Source organism: Carlito syrichta, unplaced genomic scaffold, assembly GCF_000164805.1.
Source record: "Carlito syrichta isolate Samal-C Ts95f unplaced genomic scaffold, Tarsius_syrichta-2.0.1 Scaffold316450, whole genome shotgun sequence".
In the NCBI taxonomy this organism is placed as follows: domain Eukaryota; kingdom Metazoa; phylum Chordata; class Mammalia; order Primates; family Tarsiidae; genus Carlito; species Carlito syrichta.
The window spans coordinates 85,553-96,044 of NW_007260546.1; the positions used below are offsets into that span (position 1 = coordinate 85,553).

The 10,492-nt window shown below is 48.5% G+C and overlaps 1 protein-coding gene across 1 annotated transcript; it reads left to right on the top strand.

The window, feature by feature from the left end:
• Positions 1–5,691: 5,691 nt before the first annotated feature.
• LOC103276998 (HLA class I histocompatibility antigen, B-37 alpha chain-like) lies at positions 5,692–9,195 on the top strand. The gene is made up of 8 exons (XM_021707224.1): positions 5,692–5,814; positions 6,056–6,325; positions 6,563–6,838; positions 7,435–7,713; positions 7,824–7,928; positions 8,380–8,412; positions 8,551–8,588; positions 8,754–9,195. Exons 1-8 carry the CDS (start codon positions 5,742–5,744, stop codon positions 8,784–8,786), a joined length of 1,107 nt encoding a protein of 368 aa, XP_021562899.1. The 5' UTR covers positions 5,692–5,741; the 3' UTR covers positions 8,787–9,195.
• Positions 9,196–10,492: the final 1,297 nt, after the last annotated feature.

Genomic DNA, 10,492 nt, shown 5'->3' on the forward strand with positions numbered 1-10,492 from the left:
TATTTGCTCTAGCTACTCTATATTCACAATTTTGTTGAAACGTATTGAAGAGGACATTAGTATTAAAGGTATTTGTATGAAAAAACATAGAGATATTGTGTTTCCGTCTCAAGTTTTCCTCCCAGTACCCAATGCTCTGTGATGTCTCAAACTTTTAATCATTACATCAAGAAGAGACGTTCATAGCATTAAAAAAAATCAGATGAAAGAAACATTTGATACATACAAATTCTGAAACAACAACTTCACTTTTGCATTTAACATGTATTAAATTTTCGGATAGTCCTACATTCCAGAAGTGCAGCTTGATTTCCTCCCTGTGAATGTGGCCTGGACTTAATTACTCCCTTCTAACAGACAGAGTAATGTAATCGCTTATGACTCCATGTGTAGGACATAAAATTCACTGCGGCTTCCACCTTGGTTCTCTCTCTGGGATCCTGAGCTACGTGGGAAGCCAGCTGCCATGTTGTAAGCAGCCTTGGGCAAAGGTCCATGTAGCTGTGAACTGAGGTCTCCTGGCACCAAATTACCAGGGACTGAGGTCTGTTCCAACAGCCATGTGAGTGAGCCAGGTTTCGTGTGAATCCCTAGCCCCAGCTTAGCCCTCAGATGATGCAGCATGTCACGAGGGGCCCTAAGCCAGATGCATTCAGAAAAACCTCCTGAGCATCAAAAGTTGTGACAAATAACAGAAATTTGTTGTTTTTAGCTGCTCAGTTTTAGGGAATTTTTCATGCGGCAGTAGATAACTAATATAACTTACAAAGAGAGAATGACTTATTACACTTTGACTTTCATATGCTCTAACTTAATGTTAAGAATTAAACATGTCAGCCGGGCTCAGTGGCTCAGCCTGTAATCCCACGCCTTGGGAAGCTGAGGTGAGTGGATTGCCTGAGCCCACGGGTTCGAGACATGCCTGGGCAGGCGAGACCTCATCTCTACAATAAATCAAAAATTAGCTGGGCGTGGTAGCGCACGCCTGTAGTTCTGGCTACTTGGAAGGCTGAGGTGGAAGGATTGCCGGAGCCCAGCAGGTTGAGGCTGCGGTGGCCGGGAGTAGCCACTGCACTTCAGTCTGGGCGACAGAGTGAGACTCCAACTCAGAAAAAAAAAGAATTAAACATCATTTTAAGAAGGTAAGAATTTCTATGGCTAAACAGGATGTATTTTATTACCAATCATGACAATCTATTTATTTGAATTTTGATTTCCAATGGGATGTAATTAAACATGAAAGGAAGATCCAGGTGATGCCAGGCTGATTCTATGATGACCCCTCCCAGAAGCCACCTCCTGGGAATTCACCTTCCCTATTATTCAGTCAACATTATTGTAAGTGCTGCTGTGAAGGAATTTTTTAGATGTAATTAAAATATCAAGTCAGTAGACCATAAGACAGTAAATTAACCTAGATTAGACTGTCCTAATCAGGTAAGCTCTTAAAAGGACTGGGTTTTTCCTGAGCATAGAGAGTCACAGTGGGAGAGGGATTCCGTGTGTGGGATTTTCTCAACTGTGGACTTTGAAAATGAGGGAGGGAGCATGTGGCCAAAAATGATGGTGGCACTAGGAATCGGGGACAGTCCTCCCCTTTCTCCACCCTGGAGCTGACAAGGAAATGGGGACCTCAGTCCTATAAAAGCCAGAAAACCAGTTCTTCCCACAGGCTGTATATAAGCTTGGGGAGGACCCCAAGATCAAGATGAGGGTACAGCTTTATAAAACCCTGACCAGAGAACCTATCCACACCATGCCTGGATTTCTGACTAAGAAAATGTAAACAAATCAGACAAGAGAAGGAAATCAGGGGTATCCAAATAGGAAAAGAGGAAGTCAAGTTATCCCACTTTGCTGATGAAATGATCCTATACCTTGAAAATCCAAGAGAACCTGTCAAAAACCTCCTTACACTGATAAGGACTTTGGCAAAGTCTCAGTGTATACAATTAACATGCAAAAGACAGTCACATTCTTATACACCAAAAAAAAAAAAACAGGCAGGAAATCAAATAAAAAGCACAATCCCATTCACAATTGCGACAACAACAACAAAAGAAATTCCTTGGCATCTTCCTAACCCGAGAAGTGAAAGACCTTTACAACAAAAACTGTAAAACACTGCTGAAAGAAATCAAAGATGACACAAAAACAGATATTCCATGCTCATGGATTGAAAGAATCAACATGGTTAAGCTATCCATCCTACCTACCCAAGGCAATCTAGAGATTTAACAAAATACCCACTAAATTACCAACATCAATCTCTCAGACCTTAGAACAACAATATAGAAATTCATATGGAAACATAAATGACCATGAATGGCCAAAACAATCCTCAGAAAAAGAAACAAAGCAGGAGGTAATGCACTTCCAGACTTTAAACTTTATTATAAAGCTACAATAATAAAAACAGCCTGGTATTGGTATAAGAACAGGCATACAGACCAATGGAACAGAATAGATTCCAGAAGCAAAATCTCAATCTCTCAACCAACTCATATTCAACAGTGTCTTCACCAGCAACCGCTGTGGAGAGAAAGAACCTATTCAGTAAATGGTGCTGGGAAAACTAGCTGACCACATGAAGAAGATTAAAACAAGGTCCCTTCCTATCATCATACACAAAAATCAACTCTAAATGGATCAAAGACCTAAACATAAAACCTCAGATTATAAGAACCTTAGAAAATGCAGGAGACATCCTTATGGAAATTGGAATAGGCAATCAATTCCTGATCAAAACCCCAGATGCCCATGCCATACAGGTAAGATAGACAAGTGGGACCCCCATCTAATTAAAAAGCTTCTGCAAAGAAAAAAAAAAAATCATCAAGGCAGTGAGGAGATAGCCCACAGACTGGGAAAAAAATATTTGCCAACTGTGTATCTGACAAAGGCCTAACATTCAGGATCTACAAGGATTTCAAACTTGCCAAAAAGAAAAACAAAAAACAAAAAACAAAAAAACCAGCCCATTAAAAAGTGGGCAAAAGAAATGAATAAACACTTCTTAAAAGAAGTGTCTTAAAAATGAGCTAAAAACAAGCAGCTAAAAAAGAAGTGAAAAAATGCTTAGCCTCAGTAATCATCAAAGAAATGCAAATTAATACCACACTGATATTCCACCTAAGTCTAGTCAGGATGGCTATCATCAATAACTCAAAAAAACCCCCCCAAACCCCCAAAAAACAAATGCTGGAGAGGATGTGGGAAAGGGAACATTCCTACACTGTTGGTGGGAGTGTAATCTAGTACAACCTCTGGAAAACAGTTGGCGATTCCTAAAAGACCTAAAAATTGACCTTCCATAAGACCCAGCAATCCCCCTTGTGAGACTACACTTGAAGGAACTCAAATCACTCTATGAAAAAAATATCTGCACATGCATGTTTATTTTAGTGTTATTCACAAAAGCAAAAACATGGAACCAACAATGTTGCCCATCAAAAGTGGACTGGATTAAAAAAAATGTGGTACGTATACATGATGGAATATTACACAGCCATAAATAAGGACAAAATTATGAACTTCACAGCAACTTGGATGCATTTAGCGTCTATAATACTCAGTGATCTATCACAAAAACAAAGAACTGAGTACCACATGTTCTCACTCATTACTGTATAAGACATTACTATAAACTCGATGACTTTAAACTACACCCATTTATAAGTTTACATTTTCTTTTCTTTTTCTTTTCTTCTTTTTTTAAATTTTAAAGATGTGGGATACAAGCAGACTCTAAGCAATGATCATACTACAATAAGAAAGGAATTGGCAGTGATGGGAAACTGCCAGGAGAGGAGAGGAAGGGTGCACACTTCATCACTAAGGGCACAGATCTCAAACCAGGCAAAGTGGGGACCAAAAGCCCACACTTTACCTGTACCATGACCATTTGTACCTCTAATCTGAATTGTACCCCACATCTTTAAAATTTAAAAAAAGAAGAAAAAGAAAAGAAAATGTAAACTTATAAATGGGTGTAGTTTAAAGCCATCGAGTTTATAGTAATGTCTTATACAGTAATAGAAAATCAATGCACAGGCTCAATAGATAACACAGATTTTCTCCACTGAAATGCATTTATGAAATAATACACACCGTTCATGATATGCATGAAATCTTTCCTAACATTTTTATAGCTCTTTCATTTATAATTTTATGTGATGCAATTGTATTTAATACAATATTTCTTCACTGAACAAAAATTAATTTAAAGCCAGGTATGACTTTATATGCTGCAGACTTGACTTAGACCAAAACAGTCCCAAGTCCCTGTGCTCAGGTGCCTCACATCCTGGAGGCGTCAGAAGAGTGACATGGAGCCACTGGAGCGTTTTAAGTCAAAAATGACATGACATGATCACATTAGTAGGATTGCTCACCACTGTGGGGTGAATAGTCATGGGTAGCAGGTGAGGGGACAGCACTAATGTCATAATTCAGTAGTGAAGGGTTATGGGGACCAAGAGAAGAGGACCCGAGGGACGGGAGGGAAAGAGAGAAGGGCTGGAGAAGCAGGAGGTGAGGAAAAGGAGCAGGGAGAAGCATTCTAAAGCGGTGGAATTCTCCAATTTAAACAGTGTTTCATAAAGTTTTTATACATCTATCTACAGAGCCTAGCTGGGTGACCTTTGCGTTTGTTAGCTAATACAGTTGTGGGACTGCCTAAAAACAAGTGTCCTTCTGTGAATCGGGTTAAAAAAATACCAAGTGCCCCCATCAAATACCCACACACCTCAGACGTGGGTCATCCACGAAGACCCGCAGTGCAGCAGCACTGGTGAAGGGCATTGGGACTGCACTGAGCCCTTGCAGCTCCGAGGTGGTTACAGTCTGGGCAGGCTCCTGGCTGCAACACACAGTAACAAGTCGTGCTTCTTTGTATTTGTATGTCCTGGACTCACACACAGAAACTGGGGCTATGGAATGGAGATAAATTTAAAGTTCAAAAACCGAGAGTCACAGAGACATAGACTAGGAAAGTAAACTTGGAAACTTCATGTGATTGCAATGCTGTTTAGACACATTTACCTATGAAGGGGCCAAAGTCACTTCCCTTACAGATAAGATTCCTGATCACTCAGGAGTTACCGAGATTGTGCTGCCCTTTGTAGTTAATTAGCAAAAAGTAAATGGTCTGGAGGAGATTCTTTCTCTGGTGCTTCAGACACGACTCCAGGTTTAAAGAGAAAACCCCTGTGCTTACACCTGCATTTCCAGGGGAGCTCACTCTGCATCGGGTCCCTGGGGTGAGTTGTATTCTAGAAGAGTCCAGGGGAGAGGATGAGCGCAGGGAAGGGAGTCCGTTCAGGGGCAAGGATTCCAGGGCGAGAAGTGAAGCGAAAGGGCTGGGACCGGCGTCTCTCCCCGGTTTCCACAGAGAGACTTCTTCTGGGCCAGGGCTCCGGGCGACAGCGTGACAAAGCGCGCTCGGTGCCGGAGGAGGGCGTCAGGGCCAAGTCCCAGGTCCCGGGGCGAGGCTCTCAGGGTCTCCGGCCCCGCGGGCGGTGTCTGGGGTGGGGAGCCCCGGCGCAGGGGATTCCCCAAGCCCGGAGTTTCACTTCTCTTCAACCTGCGTCGGGCCCTTCCTCCCGGATACTCGTGACGCGGCCGCACGTCTCCCTCCCGCTGGGAGTCGGGTTCGTGGCGAAGCCAATCAGCGTGGCCGCGGGTCCGGCTATAAAGTCCCCACGGCCCCGCCGGAACCTGGAGTCTCCTCTGACCCGAGGATGCCGGCCACGGCGCCCCGCGCCCTCCTCCTGCTGCTCTGGGGGACCCTGGCCCTGACCGAGACCCGGGAGGGTGAGCGCGGGGCGGGAGGGAAACGGCCCCTGAGGGGATGAGGGAGGAGACCGGCCCGCGGGAGCGCAGGACCCGGGAGGCCGCGTCTACGCCGCCCGGACCCTGCCCTGTCCCCCCTTCTCCCGCCGCCTCTTTCCGCCGCCCGAGCCCTCGCCCCCTCCCCCCTCTCGCCGTCCGCCTCGGGCCGGGGATCCGCGCCGGGGGGAGCGTCGGGCCGAGTCTCAGCCCCTCCCGCCCCCAGGCTCCCACTCCCTGAGGTATTTCGCCACCGCCGTGTCCCGGCCCGGCCGCGGGGAGCCCCGCTTCTTCGCCGTCGGCTACGTGGACGACACGCAGTTCGTGCGGTTCGACAGCGACGCGGAGGGTCCGAGGCTGGAGCCGCGGGCGCCGTGGATGGAGCAGGAGGGGCCGGAGTATTGGGACCGGAACACACGGAGCTGCAAGGCGGACACACAGACTTTCCGAGGGAACCTGCGGACCGCGCTCAGCGACTACAACCAGAGCGAGGCCGGTGAGGGACCCCGGGCCGGGTCAGAGGTCACGGCCCCTCGGATTCCCCACGGACGGCGGGGGCCGTCCGAGCCTCCGGGTCCGAGATTCACCCCGAGGCCGCGGGACCCGCCGGGACCCTGGAAGGGGCTCAGGCGGCTTTTACCCGGTTTCAGTTTCGGTTTCGGCCAGAAATCCCGAGGGTCGGGCGGGGCGGGGCCGAGGGGGCGGGGCTGACCGCGGGGCGGGGCCGGGCCAGGGCCGCATACCCTCCAGAGGCTATCTGGCTGCGACGTGGGGCCGGACGGGCGCCTCCTCCGCGGGTACAGTCAGTTCGCCTACGACGGCGCCGACTACATCGCCCTGAACGAGGACCGGCGCTCCTGGACGGCGGCGGACACGGCGGCTGGGACCATCCAGCGCAAGTGGGAGGAGGCCCGTGAGGCGGATCACTGGAAGGCCTACCTGGAGGGCCGGTGTGTGGAGTTGCTGCTCAGATACCTGGAGAACGGGAAGGAGACGCTGCAGCGCGTCGGTAAGAGGGGCCAGACCGGGGCCGCGGGCGCCTCCCCGACCTCCTGCCCATCCCCAGGCTGGCCCCCACAGGGAGGGGAGGAAAATGGGGTCAGCGCTAGAATATCGCCGTCCCCGTGGTCCAAGCAGGAAGAATCCTCCTGAGTTCCCAGATCCTGTTCCAGAGAGCGACTCGGGCCTGCCGTTCTCTCTGGGACAGGAAGGGACCGATGCAGTCTCTGAGGGAACGGAGGGGAAGACAGTCCCAGAAATGGGAATCAGGGATTCCCTTTGACTCCTGCAGCAACCTTGAGCATCATGACTTCTTCTCTCAGGCCTTGTTCTCTGCCTCACACTCAGGGTGTTTGGAGGTCGACTCCAGCTCTCTGGAGTCGCTTGGCCTCCACTCAGGTCAGGACCAGAAGTCCCTATTCTCTCCTCAGAGTCTAGAACTTTCCGAGAAATAGATTATCACAGTTGCCCATGTCAGGCTGGTGTGTGCTTTGTACTTCTTCCCCCACCCCAGTTGTCCTGTCCATTCTCGGGATGGTCACATGGGCGCTGCTGGAGGGTCCCAGGAGGGAGGCAAAGTGCCTGAATTTTCTGATTCTTATTCAGATCCCCCAAAGACGCACGTCACCCACCACCCCCACCCTGATGGGGACGACGTCACCCTGCGGTGCTGGGCCCTGGGCTTCTACCCTTCAGAGATCTCATTGACCTGGCAGCGGGATGGGGAGGACCAAACGCAGGACATGGAGCTTGTGGAGACCAGGCCTTCAGGGGAAGGAACCTTCCAGAAGTGGGCAGCTGTGGTGGTGCCTTCTGGAGAGGAGCAGAGATACACGTGCCATGTGCAGCACGAGGGGCTGCCAGAGCCCCGCACCCTGAAGTGGGGTAAGGAGGGGGGTGGGGGTCGAGTCTCTTCTCAGGGAAAGCAGAAGGACTTCTGGAGGGTCAGGGCTGAGGCCTGGTTCAGGGCCCCTCACCTTCCCTTCCTTTCTCAGAGCCATCTTCCCAGACCACCATCCTCATTGTGGGAATTGTTGCTGGCCTGGTTGTCCTTGTAGTTGTGGTTACTGGAGCTGTGATGTGGAGGAAGAAGAACTCAGGTAGGGAAGGAGTGAGGGGTATGGTCTGGGTTTTCTGGTCCCACTGGGCATTTCAAGTTTTTGGTAGATGTGTGTCTGGCCTCATGACTGGGAAGTACCATCCACGCATAGGTGCTTATCCAGCCTGGGGCCCTGTATGCCAGCACTTACCTACTCTGATGCAAAGCACATGTGGAAATAATGGACATATTTTTCACCTTGAATACTGTGGTGTTGGGGACCTGATTCCCAATAGTCACAGGTCACAGGGAAGGTCCCTGCTGAGAAGAGACCTCCAAGGGGGGAGCTGGACCAGTTCTTATACATTTCCTTTCCTCTTGTTTCCTGATGCTGTCGTGGGTCTATAGTTACAGTTTGGGAAACTTCCCTGGGATCAAAGACTAGGGCTTCCTCTAGGACCTCATGGGCCTGCCTCCTCTCTGGCCTCTCACTGGACATTTTCTTTCCACAGGTGGAAAAGGAGGGAGCTACTCTCAGGCTGCAAGTAAGTGTGGCGGCCATGATCCCTCAGGTTCTTGGAACAGGGTAGATAGGAGCCCATGGGGGAGCTCACCCACCCCATAATTTCTCCTGTACCACATCTCCTGTGGACTCTGACCAGGTCCTGTTTTGTTCCATCCAGGTGGTGACAGTAACCAGGGCTCTGATGTGTCTCTCACGGTTTGTAAAGGTGTGACCCTGGGGGCCTGATGTGGTGGAGGAGGGAGTGGGGAAGAGGAGACACAACTGGGCTGTGGAGATTTGGGGAACATTTTGAGTGTGTGGTGGGCTGTTCAGAAGATCATGGCTCATCTGAATTTTGTTCATGCCTATTTTCTTCTATAGCTTGACCCAGCTGCCTTTTGGGGGACTGAGTGATAGAAGTGATAGAAGATGTGTTCTCGCCTCCCTTTTGTGACTTCATGAGCCTCTGACTTCTCTTTCTGCAAAGGACATTTGAATGGGTCTGCGTTCCTGTTAGGACAATGTGAGGAGAAGACCAGCCCACCCCTGTGTCCACACTGACTCCCTTCACCGCCCTGACCTGTTGCCTTCCCTGATCATCTTCCCTGTTCCAGAGAGGTGGAGTGGGGACGTCTCCATCCCTGTCTCTACTTCATGGTGTGCTTAGCTCTAACTTCTTGCTTCCCTAACGAAAATAGGAATCTGAATATAAATTGGTGTTTCAAATTCTTGCCATGAGAAGCTGAGGAGCTAATTAAAGAAGGAGATTTCTAAAATTTGAGAGAGGAAATAAATGGAAGACCTGAGAACCTTCCAGAATCCACATGTTTGTGGAACTGAGTCTGTTGCAGGTAGGGAAGGGGAAGGCTGTGAGGAGCTGAGTGTGGATGGGGCCTGAGTTCACTTGATGCTTAGTTTATTATGCTTTTAGATGTGGTTCTCATCTGGGTTATCTTCACCGCTCCACTGTCCTTGTCCCTTCAGTAGAATCTTGTTGTAGCAGGACTTGTATCCACAGAGACTCAGACATCACCCAGAGTGGCCTCTGTACAAATGCATCTCTGTGGTATCAAGAGATGAATTTTCAGACCATCTAGCTCTTGCCGTCTTTCTAGGGCTCTTGCTTGCATTATGTTTTTCTCATCTTTTCTTCAATCTTTTTATTTTATTTTGTATTTCTTTTTAGTCTTTATGGATCCATAATAGTTGTATCTATTTATGGGGTACTTGGGATATTTGATACAAGCATATGATGTGTAATGATCAAATCTGGGTAATTAGGATATCCATCACTTCAGACATTTATCATTTCATTTTGGTGGGAACATTCTAAATCTTGTGGTTATTTTGAAATATACAATACATTATTGTTAACTATAGTCACCCAGTACTAGGTCTTATTCCTTCTAACAGTGTTTGGGTACCCATTAACCAATCTCTCTTTACTCCTCTTCACCCACTCGACTATCCTTCTCAGTCTCTGGCAACCACCATGTATTCACTACCTTTGTGAGATCAAATTTTTTTAGTTCACAGTTATGAGAGGGAACATGCAATATTTGTCTTTCTGTGCCTGGATGACTTTACTTAATGTCCTCCAGTTCCATCCATGTTACTGTGCCCAACTTTTTTTTTTTTTTTTGAGTTGGAGTCTCGCTCTATCGCCCAGACTGGAGTGCAGTGGCCGCTCCCAGCCACCACAGCCTCGACCTGCTGGGCTCTGGCATCCTTCCGCCTCAGCCTTCCAAGTAGCCGGAAATACAGGCATGCGCTACCACGCCCGGCTGATTTTTGGATTTATTGTAGAGATGAGGTCTCGTTGCCCAGGCGGGTCTCGAACCCATGGGCTCAGGCAATCCACTCACCTCAGCCTCCCAAAGGCGCGGGATTACAGGCTGAGCCACCGAGCCCGGCCTGTGCCCAACTTTTTTAGAGGAACCAACTTCTGGAGGAGCAGACAGAAGGGATCCCATAGTTACCATCTTAGGTAAATCTCTGTTGGAATTCCTTCTCCACTCTGCTCTCCTATCCCTTCTCACTCACTGCCTTTAGTTCTAGTAAACCCAGTGCTGGCTCCATTCCAAACACATGAATTTATAAAGCAAAGTCTCATTTAGATT

What these genes read in the sequence shown, in the direction of transcription:
- LOC103276998 (XM_021707224.1), top strand. Translation starts at nt 5,742, where the DNA reads ATGCCGGCCACGGCGCCCCGCGCCCTCCTCCTGCTGCTCTGGGGGACC. An exon ending in GAGCTACTCTCAGGCTGCAA is followed by an intron (nt 8,413 to 8,550) that starts GTAAGTGTGGCG and finishes TGTTCCATCCAG; the next exon opens with GTGGTGACAGTAACCAGGGC. An exon ending in GCTCTGATGTGTCTCTCACG is followed by an intron (nt 8,589 to 8,753) that starts GTTTGTAAAGGT and finishes TTTCTTCTATAG; the next exon opens with CTTGACCCAGCTGCCTTTTG.